The sequence below is a fragment of the Trachurus trachurus genome (genome assembly GCF_905171665.1).
Source record: "Trachurus trachurus genome assembly, chromosome: 14".
Classification (NCBI taxonomy): Eukaryota; Metazoa; Chordata; class Actinopteri; order Carangiformes; family Carangidae; genus Trachurus; species Trachurus trachurus.
The window spans coordinates 3,378,148-3,395,944 of NC_139903.1; the positions used below are offsets into that span (position 1 = coordinate 3,378,148).

At 40.0% G+C, this 17,797-nt stretch overlaps 1 protein-coding gene across 3 annotated transcripts in view; it reads right to left on the minus strand.

Annotated features, from left to right (window-relative positions):
* The window catches only part of dlg2 (discs, large homolog 2), a gene marked incomplete at its 5' end in the record, with an annotated part of 269,853 nt that overhangs the window by 222,033 nt on the left and 30,023 nt on the right, over positions 1-17,797 (minus strand). For all 3 annotated transcript variants that reach the window (XM_083986422.1, XM_083986423.1, XM_083986421.1), the window contains one exon: positions 6,908-7,056. In XM_083986422.1, the coding sequence (XP_083842548.1) occupies positions 6,908-7,056 (149 nt within the window). The remainder of the gene's footprint in view (positions 1-6,907; positions 7,057-17,797) is intronic.

Sequence of the window (17,797 nt, forward strand, 5' to 3'; positions counted from 1 at the left end):
AAATGCAAAAAAAGTAGTGTATAAAACAAAGAGATGTTATTGACTGCGCTGAAATGAACTGGGATTTGAAATGTTGTCATTCAACGAAGCAATAAAAACGTAGCTACAGTATGGAAATGCACGACAATAATAGGAAGCAGTTGTAGGGTTATGCAAGATTTGGACTGACACTTGCTTTAGTGAGTCTTTAATTAGACACACGGATGGTGTAAGCCTATATGTGCCTGTGGCAACCACAAATAAATCCCTGGCACACTAAGACACACTACAAACCCTCAGTACACGCAGGCCTCCCGCTGTTTATAGCTGCGAGCTCCTCTTAAAATACAACCTGCTGATTTATTCAATTCAACTATAAAAACACATTATTTTATTCATTCATGGAGCAAACAATAAGGCGTTTGTAGTTTATCATGTACAGTACGTGTTAAATAGTTCATAAAGGTGGAAATTTGTCAAAGATAAAACTCATTTTTTTCATCTTTTGTTTAGAAAAATCAAATATAAATAATATACAGCACTTTATAACAGATGCACTTTAATGAATCTTAACAGCGCTATACGACACCTTTGTCGATTACACGCACTTAATTTTACTACTGCTCCTTGCTTTTTTCTATCAAAGCTACGGTATAGACCTTTTCAGAGAGTATAAACAAAGACAGGTGTGGCTCATTAGAAAACGCTCTGGTACACTTAGGCCCCATCCACACGAAAACGCGGCTTCACTGAATCCGATCTTTTTCTTAATCGTTTTGAAAAAAATCTCCGTAAACACGGCATCGTTTTCAGAAATATCTGCGTCCACACTGATCCAGTGAAAACGACCCAAAACGCTGTAGTACCTGCATACTGCAGGCGTGTGTGTGGAGTGTGTGTGTCGCTGCAGCGCTGCCTGCCACACATAAACACTTAAAACAGCTGAAGAAGACGGGAAGTCCCCGCTGTAATTCAATAGAAGAAGAAGTTCCCCGCTGTATTCAAACTCAAACATGGATTAAATGTTGACAGGGAGTCGTGTCAGAGTTAATATTACGATCAGTGATGATTAAACAGACGCGATTCAGCTGCAGCGTCTGAGCGACGCGACGTTAGTCGGCCGTTGTTGTTGTTACGTGCATAGACTGTCAGTGTGCAGCAGCTGCTGCAGCGGTGTGTGTGTGTGTGTGTGTGTGTGTGTGTGTGTGTGTGTCTCAGGTTACAGGTAGAGCGGCGGGGGGTATGACATCATCGTTTCTGAAAAAGTCCGTATTGGCCGTCCAGACGGAAACGCTGGGGCGGCGTTTTCAAATTTTCCCACTCTGGGACCCGTTTTCAAAAAATACCGTTTTCACCCCCTGAAAACGCCGGATCCGTGTGGACGCGAGGCCAATCCGATAAAGTATTTATCCGGATTCGAAAAAAACGGGTTCGTCTGGACGGGGCCTAAATGGAATGGAGCCTTAATTAGTATCCTTGGTAACACCTGTATTTGTTTATACTCTCTGAAAAGGTCTATAGACCGGGTCGCCTTGTTGTTTACATTCTACTTCCGGGTAGAAAACCAGCTGTAATTTGAATGAGATCAATAGTAACGAACGAGAGTTTAGCTATAGCCTATATCATATTTTTCACGCCCTATCACCGTTTAGACAAATCTGAAATGATTGAAGAAACATTACTATTTCTGTGTGTGTGTTTTGTGTTGCTATGTGTTGTATTTATTCAGTTTGGGGGAATCACAGTGTCTAGAAAGCATCAGTGGCTGCAGCTTATAAGCTAACGGTAGCTAAGCTAACGGCGGTAGCTAAGCTAACGGCGGTAGCTAAGCTAACACCAGGACGTCAGCTGTTAAAACCCTCCCGTTGTGGGACACGACATGAAACTACTTCAGTTAGCTCAGTCATGTTGGAACTAAGATATCCGCTGGAGAAAATATTTTTTCATGGACCATTTATTGAGTCACTGAGTTAATAAAGTTAAACAGCTAAGTGTTAGCCCAGCTAATCTATGATAACCATGACTAATTACAAAAATGTGCACACATAAATAGTAATGTTTGTCCAATCATTGGTTTTATAGACTTAACAAACATCAGATTAGTCTAAACGGTGATATAGTGACATAAAAACGTAGATATATATAGTGAAACTCTCGTCCGTCACTATTGTTCTCATGCTGGTTTTCTACCCGGAAGTAGTTGTAAATGACAAGGAGATTCGTCTCGTCCTACATTATTGTATTGTGATATGGTATTGTGGTTTTGTGATATGGTATTTGTACCATGCTGTAGCCTACGTTGTTCTTTTTTTCATCCTTGTATAATTCTTGTCGTTGTGTGAACTACGGGACTATACGGATGGAAATTAGCCTTAGAGCTAAATCTGGTGTATTTACATTTTGGATGTTCATGAATACGCAGAGTCCCGTTACAAATAAACAAATAAATGAAATGAAATAAACTGAAATAAAACTCTCTATTAGAATAAGTCCTTTTGTTAATTAATTTGGATGGCGCCATCTGCCAACTTATTTATTATTTGACGGGGCGTTTTGGCCTAATCTTCAGAGGGGCTGATCACGGCGGTAACAGAACATTGAATATAACAGCAGTGTCCCGATGACCTCATGGTGGGGTCATCGGTCTCCGAGGACTCTTCTAATCCCCTTCACTCATCCCCATCCTGCTACTACTGGATGACATCAGCAAAGTGGTTCAGCGAGCCCCTGCTGCTGCTGCTGTTACACCACACTACACCACACTACACCGCTGTTGGAGAGCGATAAAAACCTCGAAGACACGATGGTTTTAGGAGTCGTACAGTCATCGTGTCCCGTAACCAACGCTCTGCTTTCGCTGCAGAAGTGAAGTCAGGTCTGACACACACAAGGTTTGACTGTTTCAACAAATAGGATTACTAGAGGATTACCAAACAGGTTGGTCCCATCCCAAGTCAAACATGCTATTAGTAACATAACATGCCTGGTGTGTGCACAGAGCTGCCAGCCTTTATACTTTCGTTTTACAGTTTCACTCATGGGTCGTCTCAGCCACAAGCAAAAGGAAAAAAACACCATCTTACCAGGAATTATTATTATATTTATACTCGACCCGGAGAGGAGATCTCACAGACAGTAGAGAAAGAAAAGTCTGACAACCACTTAAACACAACACGACCTCAGCTTCAATTATATTATTTTATCATCTATTCAGGTTTTTTCATCCCATTCTCTGAAATGCAAAATCTCAGCTTCGCCCCGAGTATCTCAGCAGAATTGGTAAAACTGCTGGAATCGAAAGCCTTTGCTACACAATAGGACTCATGCATTCAAAAAACAAGTTAGTATAAAAACCCATGTTAGAAAAAGACTAGAAAATACCATCTTTCAGAGTGAAGAAAGAGAGCGTCCAGTGATTTTCTGTGCCGACTGAGATGCAGCAAAAGTCAAGACTTTCCCTCCTGTAGAGCTCAAAACATTTTTGTATAAAGATCCATACAGAATTATGGAGCAGCGAGATTTTCTTTTTTCAATTCTCATCTAACCTCAACTCTTTCTGGCATTTTTTTTTTGCCTTTATTTGATAAGACAGTGTATAGAGACAGGGGAGCAGCAACATAAACTACAGAGCACGCGCATTTCTACTTGGCATTTTTCTTCAGCTTTTGCACTTTTTCAGTCTTTCAACAACAACTCAAGTCCCTCTATTAATTCCCCTTAATTAAAATGTCACAGTGTGAGTGTGTTCACATACAGCTACAGACTCATACACTGCCTCTCTTCAAACAAAGAGCACATTTCAAACTATAAATACATTTACATTACATGCATGGACAGGATCTGTAAAGCCATTCACAGTCCTTCGCTCTACTGCACCACGACCTCTAGGCCTTTTCAAAATAAAACTGCACATGCATTCAGGATCTCTGCTGCTTAAATGTGGTTGATGATTTTCTCAAAAAAACATATCCTCCTGAGATTTTCTTTGACAATGACTCACATGACTTTTATATTTTAGCTGCTGCAGGAACAAGATTAAGCTGCGCTAAAACTGCAAAATCAACTCTTTTAAATCATTTATACAACTTGCAACAGGAACAGTTAAGTCTATGATAACTTATTTTCATTGGCCACTTAAACACTACATATAAAATATATAACTTCCTATGCAGACTTCATAGTTTCACAGAATTTTGCAACATACTGGTAATCAATTTTGTATATGCAAACAGGATCTTGATGTTGTTTTATATTAATGGACAAAGAGCCTGTGGCTTAATATTTCAATAAACTCCTAAATAAACACTGAAAACAATCAGCACATTTATTTCAAAGGCTTTGACTTAACATTCAATTCCTTAAGCCTCTGGATACACAAACACAACCTCTTCTCAAAAAGATGATTAATATAGGCCAGTGGATTTGTGTTGCATTGTCATAAAACCCTGAGATTCATAAAATCCTGATAGAAGAGTTGCATAAGGAACAATCTGACAACACAAGAAAGCACAGCCCACTCGACTGTACAATACTGTACAATACAATACTGCAGCTGATACATACAAACACCAGGCTGCTCCGTCCTGACCTGTCACTTGATGGGGAAGGTGCTCTGTGATGATGTCACGGTGTCACAAGCTCTTCAATTCATACTGACTGACAGCCACCGACCTCATCACCTCGCCCCCGTTTACTGAGGTGAGGTGAGGTCATCAGTCTCTAATTCAGCAGAGCAGCACGGTCGGTCACACTGCACCACCTCCTCCTCATCGTTGAATAATTTCATGTCCCACTGTCACTGTCACATCCTGCTTCCCAGTTCAATGAACGATCGTTCATGAACTCGTTCATATTTTGGGCGAACGTGAACTGAACGGACTGTATTTTGGAGTCTGTCTGTCTGTGTGGAAGAACTGACCAAGTTGGTTAGTACCAGATAAACAGGGTTAGAGAGGGAAGTCCAAGTCATTTCACAAATTGGAGCATTTTATAAAAAAAAGGCAATAGTTACTTTTCCTGGTAATTACTTTCATCACGTTGTAACTCAGTTACTTTTGGAAGTAACTAATACTGGTTAAAACTGCTAAAATAATAGCTGTCTGTGGTTCTATTCATTAGATTCACATGACGTCACTGTGTTTCTGCGCCGCCATATTTGTGTCCGAATCAGGGCAATCTGGGCACAGATCACAGCATATCACGTTACCAGAACAAGTGGAGTAACAGGAGGAAATCAGCAAGAGACCAAAAATTGACGTTATTTGAAAGATGCCAGGATTATATTGTGCTGTTGACTGTGATAGCAGTCGCCAAAGAAACCCCGGACTGCAGTTTTATTCCATCCCAAAAGACGTAAAGTTATAGACGGAATAAATAGTTGACTGCAGGCATCTATCAGTGGCAGCACGGGCTGTGACAAGTCTCACAAAAAGAGGGGATTCACTTTTTTTTTAATAACATGGATATATTGAATTCTGCAATTTGATTACTTTCTTATTATTAATCACCGATTCTGCATTCAGGGTCTTTTATTTCTGTATAACAGACCGTTGCTAAGTAAAACGGCCCGTTGCTAGGGACGCCGCTCTGATCAGCGGAGCAGGGCAGAAGAACTATCAAGGACTTTTACCTTGTGTTTCATTTTTACCAGCTTCAGACTAATTGTGATGTTAGAACAATGACTTGTAGCTTGTTAGAGGGAGAGTGGAGGCTCTCTGCCTCCCTCACCGCTGCTGGAAACCAAACCTGCGATCAGAGCGGACAGAGCGGACGGGCCAGCGCAGTGTCACAGCTGTGACCAGCTGTGTCTGTGCCACCGTGAGTCCGTGACACGAACGTGTCCCGTATCGTCATCTCTTATGACAGACAGGACGACATAAATGCGCACATGGTAACATTTACATGATAATTCATCAATCTACTGATTGATTATCAAAAGCTTGTTGAAAACAACTACACACGAGTCGACCGAGAGGAGGGTGAGGAGCAAACAGTGGAGAAGTGACCGGACTAAGGACTTTGATCAACATTACGTCTCAAATTAATTAATTAATTCATAAACTGTGTAATAAGTGGGATAATATAGAGTTTGTCTGTTGTTATAGAGATATAAACCCAGACAGGATGTATGAAACCCTGTCATTTTGTCAAGAAACTTTTCCATCCTGTGGTTTGCATGCTGTCATATGAGGAGACCTGTCAAATCGGACACAAATATGGCGGCGGTCCCTTCGACGTGACGTCACTGCAACCCATGAATATGGGCTAAGGCAATAATTTTGAAAAACAATAGCTTGTAGCAACATATTGAAAAAAGAAAATAACTAGTTCAGTTTTGGAACCGTGAACTTAGTTCAAAATTTTGAATGATGAACTATGAACTGAACTGGTTCATTTTAAAATTTGTGAACTGAACTTTAAACTAGTTCATGTAGAAAGTGAACTTTCCCAACACTGCTGCTTACTATACATACATATTGCAACACACTTACACACACCAAATCTGTGTATGTCTTTTTCTATACATGTGTACAAGCGAGTGACGATAAACCAGAGTCGTATTACTTGTATGTCTGCACATACTTTGCAAATAAATGTCTTTTTTCTGTCTCACTATCAGCTGAACTTATCAATGGATTTTTCCTAGAACGGTAAGAAGAGACAGCAGATGTTCACGGATCATGTGATGTATGTTGTTTTTTTCGATGAATGAATGGTAATTGTTTGTTTTTTCACTCAGGCTGGCATTAGCAGGTGTGATGTTTTCATATTTGTGTTTTATTGTGATGTGTGTCGTCTAGCAGGATACAGTAATGTTTGCTGCTGTTACTCTCGACACCTCTGCCTCCAGCTGTTTTACTTCTGCCCTGTGATTGGCCGCTGCAGTAGAGACATTCAGCTCATACTCTACACGGCGTCAGACACTCACCTCCTCCAGCAGACAGGCAGCGTGCGCCACCTCTGAGTTTGGTGAAACGCTCTTCTCCCACTTGTCCGCCATGTGGTTGACCTCCTCCAGCTTTTCCTCGCAGCTCTTCTGTGTGTTCAGCAGCGTCACTTCATAGAACTCCTGGATATCTGCGGGAAAAAAACACGTCACAGACAACACAGTTAGTTCACACTTCATGAAAGACACACTTTGTGATAAGGAAAACAGTCTGCAACACTTGTACACTGCAAAAACTCAAAATCTTACCAATGATATTTGTCTTATTTCTAGTCAAAACAAATCTAATTCTACTTAGAACAAGACTCATCACATGAAAAGTAGCTTGTTTTTAGACACATTTTACTTCTTTCAAGCAGATTTTCACTTGAAATAAGTGGAAAAATCTGATAGTGGAGCAAGTTTCTTATTACAAGCACAAGAAACTTGCTTTCACTGGGAGAATTTTCTACTTATTTCAATTGAAAATTAGTTTGAAACAAGTGAAAATTATTTGAAAACAAGTTAATTTTTAGGTGATGAGTCTTATTTTAAGTGGAAAGAGATTAGTTTTGACTAGAAATGAGACATTTTGACAAGAAATACGACAAATATTCTTGGAAAGATTTTTGCAGTGTACAATACATGTTTGTGTTTGTGTCCAGCGGTCTCAGTCCTCAGCGGATGAGACCCGTCCTCCTCCTACATGGTGTTCCCTCCCTCTAGCTACAGTAGTGCAGACTAGTGAGACTTGTTGCGTACGAACTGATGAAGCCCCTCGGATAAGAGGCGAAACGTCTTCCCAGACAAATACAAGTCCAGTTGTCTACGATTCAATTTGCCCAGAAAAGAACGATGAATGACCTGGATTTGTTCCCTCCAAACAAACCCACCCGGCTTTATACGCCAAAGTAAAGTAAAGGTAAATACACAGTAACTGGAATTGTCAATTTACCTAACATACAGTAACAGTGAATTGGTAAGAATTTAAATGTTTGCATCATTTGTAAGGAAAAAAAAACGAGAAAAACACTGACATTTGATGTCAATTAACGACTTGAATATTTAAAACATTTCCCCTGAAGGATTAATAATTGGTGCTATATTAAAGCAGAAGTAAGCGATCCGGTGGTTTTGGCTAACTTCTTGTCAGCCGATGGAGTTAGCAGTCCCCGCCCTCGTCCCTACGTCACCACATTCACGCGCATCCCTTGGCTGCACACACAGAGAGGACTGCCCCTTTATGCCGTTCTCTCTCCTCATTGGATAAAGGTTGTAGGATACAAGGAAAGTTTTCTCCTCGGCTTACAGCAGAGCAGAGTGACTGACAGACCCGTGTTTCAGACCAAACACTCTATAGAAGTGATTGCTGTCGGAAGATACAACTATTTAAGACTTATATTAACACAAATATTCCGCTTACTTCTGCTTTAATTATATTTTGACTATATTTTACATATTCATCTGTAATTCCTCTGCAGTTCACTGCACAACCGAGCTTCTCCTCTTGAAGAGCCAAATGTTACGCTAATACAGTACCTAAACACAAGCAACAACAGGGTTTTCTGTTGGCTGATCTTCTGTTGACGTTTTCCATTGACTGCTGTCATGTGATTAAAGCTTCTGTTTTTTTGTTTTTTTTACTTCATATTCACAATATTATTCCAGCAGATGACAACAGATTTCCAGCAGTCTGCCTCTCTTGAATGTGAAAAAGTTTCCCAACGTCCCCGTTTCCACTGGTTGTTTGTAAGTTGGCATTTTCAACTTGTGTCTATTGAGCAGGTTTCTGTCAAGAAGCTCAGAGGTTTTGTCACTAGTTGATGGAAATCTTTACTCAGTCAACAAAAACTTTCACTAAATCTTAAAGGGCTGCAGGAGACAGTTGCTCTAAAAGAGGTTTTCTTTTCTTCTATACAGTGAAACGAAAGAAGCATCAGGCCTATAATTAAACTGATGTGCATTTTCTCACTTTATATACAGTGCTTTAATATCACCTTTAATAGTGTTATCCCCCTTCAAACTGCATACAAAGTGCAGTCAACAGAGAAAGAGCTCAGCTGAACCCATAATTGCCGTGACCTTGTTTTTCCAGAGTTTCTCAGTAAACCTGCACGCACACACACACACACACACACACACACACACACACACACACACACACACACACACACACACACACACACACTGTTCACGTACTTGGCAGGAAGGTTTTTCCTGCATCTTGGAGAAGCTGCCACAGTTTGTCTCTGGAGTTAAAACTTTCTCAGCGTCTTCATATTATTATCCCACACTGACACCATGACTGGATCCAGGAAACAATGAGTATGAATCCAATATGCCCAAAACTTTTGAGACTTTTGCTCAACTCTCTATCTCTATCTCTGGTTTTCATGAATGACCTGAGGCAAACGTCTGCAACCAGAATGCCCTGCAGTCTTTCTTATCCACATTCCTGCCATGTCATGGTTGTTTCTTACTGTGTTCACAATTAATTGTCCACACACACACACAAACACAAACACAACCACACAGACATTACCATGACAATAAAGCTTTCCTGTCCGAAGCTTCACACTGCAAAAACTCAATATCTTACCAAGAATATTTGTCTTATTTCTAGTCAAAATGTCATTTATAGTCAAAACAAATCTCATTATACTTAAAATAAGACTCATCACATAAAAAGCAGCTTGTTTTTTAGACACTTTTTACTTCTTTCAAGCAGATTTTCACATGAAATAAGTAGAAAAATCTGATAGTGGAGCAAGTTTTTCTTCCTTATTACAAGCACAAAAAACTTGCTTTCACTGGCAGATTTTTCTACTTATTTCAAGTGAAAATGAGTTTGAAACAAGTGAAAATGATCTAAAAACAAGTTCATTTTTAGGTGATGAGTCTTATTTTAAGTGAAAAGAGTTTAGTTTTGACTAGAAATGAGACATTTTGACAAGAAATAAGACAAATACTCTTGGAAAGATTTTGAGTTTTTGCAGTGCACAGCTGATCAACATGCGCAAATTGGAAATTTGCCTAAATCTTAGAAGAAAAAAAAGAAAAAAGAAAGAAATGAACTGCATGCATTTTTGCACATTCAGAATTTTTAAAGAAATTTATATTTTTTCCAATTCCCACCAACAGCTTGTGACCATATTGGTGCGAATGTTTCCACATGGCGAGCTCTGCCTCTGACTCAGTGTCGGCATGAGTCACCACCGCCGCCGCATCACAATCTTCTGGAGCGACGGGCGCAACATCTGTTGGTGCATCATTAAAACATCGCACACAAAGCGTCGTCATTGTGCAACTCAAGTGAGCCCTTTGTTTTGCCTTTGCAGTTCGAGGGGGCTATCGTTTAAAAGAAGGAAAAAAAAAATGCAGACACATTTTTCTGAATGGTTGGCCGTGTTTTTACTAAAAGAGAAAAAAGACTCTGTAAGAAGTGATCTGCCAAGCCGGTGCAACGGCCTCGCCCCTGCGCATAAAAGGCATATTTACATTTAAATGGATCTTAATAAAAACAAGCCATTAGCATTCACCACCAGACTTAGTAGGGTCATGATGCTTCTGTCCCAGTCATGCACAAATGATTCATTTCAGAGCATCATGTCATCATGTTTTTCAGGAACAGGAAATAAATCGTGATTAGAAGATTTGCTGCTGCTGATTTTTTTTTTTTTTGCAGGGAGGAAAAGAAACGGCCATATTTCTATCTTTTTTTGTAATTCAAATGAAAACAGGCTATTATAGATACAAATGAATACAGCACAATTTATGCAAATCCCTAGAAACTCTTGAGTGGCTGGTGTGTGTGTGTGTGTATGTGTGTGTGTGTGTGTGCTCTGCAGGCTGCAGGCAGAGTGGATGTGTGAGACTTCACAAAACTACTTGTCACTCATTTGGTTAAGAATGAATAGGAACCTTTTGCAACAGCATCACACTAATGTTTAGCAGTTTAGTTTGTCTTTTAAAATAATAATAAGTCTGCTTTTTTTTTACTTTTAATTTTCTGATATGATGATTTCAATCAACTAAATAAAAACCAACCAGTGCTGCTCACCTCCTTCATGTCCATTTGACAAGCACTGGTTGTTGCTTTCAAACAAACAGACGACGGCTCTCCTCTCTACGTGGTGTTACATCCAGACCTCAGCTGTCTTTACATTTAAATATAAAGAATTAAAGACCCTTAAGTTGACACCCACCCAGCTATTTAAGATAAACAACAACAGCAGTGAATACACTACAGCAGCAGAAAGTTGTGCAGAGAGGAAACTCACAGTGCAGTAAAACCTCCCTGCTCTCTCCGGTCATGTTGCAGCGCTGCTATCCCGTGAAGCACTGTGCTGCTGCTGCTGCTGCTGCTGCTGCTGCTGCTGCTGGCTGATCCCAGACCAGATGCCTTGTGGCGAGCCAACAGCGAGCCCTAATCCTCAGACATAGAGGCCGCCTGTTCGCTTCAATGCAGACAATGACCTTACACCCCGCGTAGCTGATTTCTAATTCAGCTCTCCCTTGGGTAATGTGCTTAACATCATCGCCAGTATACAGCCTAACGCTTTCCAGCTCTCCTCATAATGAACACAACTCATCAACAACCTCTTGCCTCAGCCTGCTTCCTTCCTATCACCGGTCGAGTGTTTTCTTTTACGTGTTGTGTATACACATTTACTGTGGAGGCATTAAAGGGATAGTAGCATTTTTTAGGGTTAGGGTTAGTGGGGTTGTATGGTCTACAAATGGCCCCTAAGTACTTTAATTGCAGTAGAAGACTCTCTGCACTCCTCCCGTTAGCAACGCCAGCCCATAATAGTCCTGCCCAGAGATTTACAACATACAGTGTTGTGAACAGACCCAAAGAAACGGCCTATTTTCGCGGCCTAAAAGAGGTTTTACCTGAAAAAAAAATACACAGTTCCATTGTTCGCTATAATATAATTTTTTCCAGCCCTTCAAAGTGCAGGAAAAACACAGTTTTTATTTGGACCTAACCAACTCACGTATCCCTCCGCCCAGGGTTAGCGCCGCCGATCAGCAGTTGGTTAGATCCAAATAAAAACTGCATTTTTCCTGCACTTTGAGGGGCTGGAAAAAATTATATTATAGTGAACAATGGAACTGTGTATTTTTTTTCAGGTAAAACCTTTTTTAGGCCGCGAAAATAGGTAATTTCTTTGGGTCTGTTCACAACACTGTATGTTGTAAATCTCTGGGCAGGGATATTATGGGCTGGCGTTGCTAACGGGAGGAGTGCAGAGAGTCTTCTACTGCAATTAAAGTACTTAGGGGCTATTTGTAGATCATACAACCCCACTTAAAAAAAAATGCTACTATCCCTTTAACATCTCGACACAAACGTAGTAACTATGCCGGTGAGGGAAGGCAGTTCATTCACTCTTTGTTGCCGCTGAGCTGCTTTTAAAGGCGGCAGCTGGCACGGTATTTAAGGAGCATGGATTGCGTGTATAAGGCATCATGAGAGAGAAACTTTGAGTGTGTGTGTCTGTAGTGTAGTGCAGCGTGTGTGTGTCTAATACTGTACCATGTGTCCTGGCTGAGGCTCCACAGTGATGAGGGTGATTCCCTTCCTAAGCCTCTGTGAGGAAATCTAAACTGTCATGGCAGAGGCTGAATCCAATAGATTCATCAGTGTAGCATTAAGACTCAATAGAATCAATGCTGCATAAATACATATCCAACATTTTGGATTGTATGTATTAGGGATGTCACGATTACTTGTTTTCATCGCGGTATTAAACACCACAATTAATTGATGGTAAAGATTCCTAAATACCGTCATTTTCCCAAAAAGATTACAACCGTATCTGCAGATGTGGCACCAAAGTAAAGGTAAATGCACAGATACTGGTCCATTTATCTAATGTAACGCTGAATTGGTAGGAATTTAAATGTTAGCGTGTCATTTGTAATTTAAAACAATGATTAAAATTAACTTAAACATTTGGTATGACTTAAATATTTCAAACACTTCCCCTGCGGGATTAATAACTGGTCCTATATTAAGAGATTACTAATGTAATTATATTTTGACTATATTTGATTTTACACATTCATAGTGTTGTGAAATTTATTGATGCATAATAATCGTGATGATCGTAATACTGTGATTATTTCTCTGACAATAACCTGCCCCATGTTTTTAAATACGGTACTTATGTTTTCTTTAACCTGCTTGTTTCTATTTCAGTATAGGGGGACTGTCAATGGAAATTATCTTGGTAGCTAGAATTGAGTACATTTACATGTTATTTTAAAATATTTATCAATGTACATTGTCCCTCTTCATCAAATAAATGGAACTGAATTGAATCATGTCAAGAAAATCTATAATTGTGACATCCCTAGTAACAGTTAGGGAGTGAAATCCCCGCCAGCCTAAAATGATTTTCTCCACTCAACAGTCTTAAAACCACAGATCAACTGTTTGGTACGGTGTACATTTTAGGACATCCTCAGGTGTCAGGCTTCAGCCTCAGACTTTAGATGAAAAGGCATGAAGTCTTAGGAAAACCACTGTCAGGTGTCCACTAAACAGCCTCAGAAAAAAGTCGTCAGACCAAAAAGCGTCAGAAAAAAAGGCGTCAGACCAAAAGGTGTCAGAAAAAAGGCATCAGAAAAAAGACGTCAGACCAAAAAGCGTCAGAAAAAAGGCGTCAGACCAAAAGGCGTCAGAAAAAAGGCATCAGAAAAAAGTCGTCAGACCAAAAAGCGTCAGAAAAAAGGCGTCAGACCAAAAGGCGTCAGAAAAAAGACGTCAGACCAAAAGGCGTCACAAAAAAGGCGTCAGAACAAAAGACGTCAGAAAAAAGGCGTCAGAAAAAAGACGTCAGAAAAAAGATGTCAGAAAAAAGACGTCAGAAAAAAGGCATCACAAAAAAGGCGTCAGAACAAAAGACGTCAGAAAAAAGGCGTCAGAAAAAAGACGTCAGAAAAAAGGTGTCAGAAAAAAGACGTCAGAAAAAAGGCGTCAGAAAAAAGACGTCAGGAAAAAGGCATCAGACCAAAAGGCGTCAGAAAAAAGACGTCAGAAAGAAGGCGTCAGAAAAAAGACGTCAGAAAAAAGGTGTCAGAAAAAGACAACAGAAAAAAGGCATCAGACCAAAAGGTGTCGGAAAAAAAGACATCAGATTAAAAACTGACTATTTTTATTTCTTCAAACTTTGATTTAACAGTCTGCAGACCATACTTTTTTTTTTGCTGCTGTAAAATTAAAAACATCATGTTTTTAAATGTGACATGATAATTAGCACATACTAATTTCTTGTTATGTGTTATGTAATTGCTCATCAAAGCTTTCTGCATAAATGTATTTATCCACATACAATCATTGAAACTGAAATTGTTGAATATTTAAATAGGCTATAACTTTATTTATAGGTTAAAATGGTGTAAATTCACGTCACATAACAAAACATGATGTTTTTCATTCTAGAGCAGTAGAAACAACAACAATAGCAATAAAAGTAAACCGTTAACACTCATGTCATGACGACATATCCGCGCTGTTCTGGCAAAAGCGCTGCACAAAGGAAAATCGCGCGCAAGCTGGAGCCCTCCCATTCACACCAGATGCGCATTTCTCCATGCCGGTCAACCAGCGCCTCTGCCTGTGTGTAGGCTGTGTGGGTCTGTGGCTGCGTGTGTAGTGTATGTGTGGGTCGACTGTGGCTGTGTGTGTAGGCTGTGTGTGTGTGTATGTGTTGCCTAGGTATGTGCGTGTGTTCATCTTTCTCATGCTCTGTTTAGGTATATAAACACAAATAGATCACAAACGCAAACACAAGGCTATTGTATTTGTCAATCGCAGTATTTTATTTTGAAAATTGCTTTAATCTTGAAAATTAACCGAATTCTCTTGTGTTTCTTTGGGTAACTTCCTGCCCAGATTGATGCGATCGTTCGCGACTCACACACGAAATAGACCAAAACGATCGCTGCAGGGTGCGAGCCGGCTGCGGAGGTGCGCGCCGCGGTGCATCTGGTCTGAACAACACAATCGGTTAACAAGGGCGCCGGTAGGAAACAGACTCCGTTCCGCGTCTATTCGTGGCACTTCCGTGTCCGGTGTGAACCTGGCGTTACATATCGGAGACACGTGTTCCTTTCGGGTGCAGTCTCTTTTCTGCACGACAGCTCGTTACCGGTGTTGTGTTTCGATGATGTCATTAAATACAGCGATAGATAAATAATTTACTAGTCTGCCCCCCCCTCCAAAAAAAAAAGCCCCAACTGAATCAAAGTTTGACACCTTTTGGTCTGACATATTTTTTTCTGACACCTTTTTTCTGACGTCTTTTTTCTGACACCTTTTTTCTGACACCTTTTTTCTGACGCCTTTTTTCTGACGCCTTTTGGTCTGACGTCTTTTTTCTGACACCTTTTTTCTGACGTCTTTTTTTCTGACGCCTTTTTTCTGACGTCTTTTGTTCTGATGTCTTTTTTCTGACGCCTTTTGGTCTGACACCTTTTTTCTGACGTCTTTTTTTCTGACGCCTTTTGTTCTGACGCCTTTTTTCTGACGCCTTTTGGTATGACGACTTTTTTCTGATGCCTTTTGGTCTGACGACTTTTTTCTGAGGTTGTTTAGTGGACACCTGACAGTGGTTTTCCTAAGACCTTATGCCTTTTCATCTAAAGTCTGAGGCTGAAGCCTGACACCTGAGGATGTCCTAAAATGTACACCGTAGTTTGGAGGTTTTCATTGATGAAGGGCTGAAACAGACTCAGCTGTTTAAATTCAAATATAATTCAGTCACTGATTATTATTTATCTTTCCATCCCCCACATGAGTGCAACGGTTATTAGGATTATAAAGAGACAACATGAGAAAACAGTAGTTACAATGTTGAAGATTAAAGCAGAAGTAAGCGATCCGGTGGTTTTGTCTAACTTCCTGTCAGCCGATGGAGTTAGCAGTCCCCGCCCTCATCCCTACGTCACCACATTCAGGCGCATCCCTTGGCTGCACACACAGAGAGGACTGCCCCTTTATGCCATTCTCTCTCCTCATTGGATAAAGGTTGTAGGATACAAGGAAAGTTTTCTCCTCGGCTTACAGCAGAGCAGAGTGACTGACAGACCCGTGTTTCAGACCAAACACTCTATGTAAGTGATTGCTGTCGGAAGATATAACTATTTAAGACTTATATTAACACAAATATTCTGTTTACTTCTGCTTTAATATTTTTGATCTCCATCCTAAACTAACAGAGTGACCATAAGGAGTCCGACTCTGTTTCAGATGTGGTTATGTTGTAGCTGGACTTGTGCTGTGCAGGGACATTCAGACTCGCCTGCAGGTGCAACGATGGCACACACACACACACACAAACACACACACACACACCCCCCATCACACACAGTAATCAGAGTTACCACTGAACCACAACAAACTGTGAGCATTCACATGTGTCAACAGGCATCAAAGTGAAGTCAGCTGCATTCATGTTATTGTTCCCCTGATTTAAACCTGCAGTGTCATGCTCTGTCAGGCGCACGGTAACATGTAGCTACTGTGTGTATGGTTGTAGTGTCTAGTTATTGCTAAAGTCTTCCTTTAATGTCTGTTCGTTGTCTGTGAAAGCAGCTAAAAAATCTAACTCCGATCTAAATCAAATAAATGAATGTATAGACCGGAAATCCATTTATTCTGTTATATTATGCAACAGGATAAAATGCTTGCTCAAATTTTTAATCAAGTAATTATACTTCAACGGGGGGAAGTATCTGTTAAGCCCTTGGCATTAACTGTTAATCCATAGGATTTATCAGAAAACACAATGATAAAGTCCCAATCTGGTGAGTATTTGTGTCAGCAGGGTTCAGTCTGTGTCATTCTGCCCTGGATGTATTGTGATGCCATGAACTCTGCTCGCCGAGGGCACAGAAGCACAGTGCTGCTCAACTGCAGCACACACACTTTAATATGGTAACAGTAAAATGTGGTTTATCATTTCAGATTTCAATATTTTAATGTTTTTATAATGCAGATTCCTGCCTGGACATAATGCAGACCAGTGAGTGAATTGTTGAGCTGAGCTGCTCTATGAAAAGGCCGAGCAAACTGGCAGATAGGAACTATGAGCTAGTTTGTAAGGCAAGGCAAGGCATCTTTATTTATATAGCGCATTTCATACCAAGGCAACACAATGTGCTTTACATAAAGACGACAGCATAAAAACAAAAACACACAGTTAAAAGCAGGAGCAAAGAAGAATAAAAAAGTAAAATAAAAGAAAATAGATGAAGTTTGAAGTTATTAAAAAAGAGCTCAGCTATAAGCACATGAAAAGAGAAAAGTTTTTAACCTGGATTTAAAAGTGCTCACAGTTGGGGCTGATTTCAGTTCGTAGTTTGTAGTTAGTTTAACAACTTATCCTCATATAATGTTATCAATAGTAACAGCAGCAATGAGAGCAACAACAACTGATAGACAGCAATAATTATGATAATAATAACAATAAAATTGATTATTACTATGACTTGACCCCTTGTCCCAAAGGTTTTTTTCTAGGGACGCGCAATAACTATTAGTACAGATAATTATTGGCCCGATATTGGCTGATAATTATCGGCCAAAATACACAGATAAGTCTGATAATGACATTAGTAGAGCCAATTATAATTAGCCAACATTTGATTTTGTTCATTTTCAGTCCGTTTGTTGTTGTTCTGTTGTTTTCATTGAGATTACAGTCGTGATGTTATATTATTTGGTTAAATCAGAGGCAGAGCTATAATGTTAAATTCATCTTCACTCACTGCATCTTAGCCTTTCTTAACCTCAGGATAAACTATAAAAAATGTTATTGGTTATTATCGGCATCGCTTATGAGAGGCAGGAAGTTTACAGTCGTCATCGGTATCGGTGGA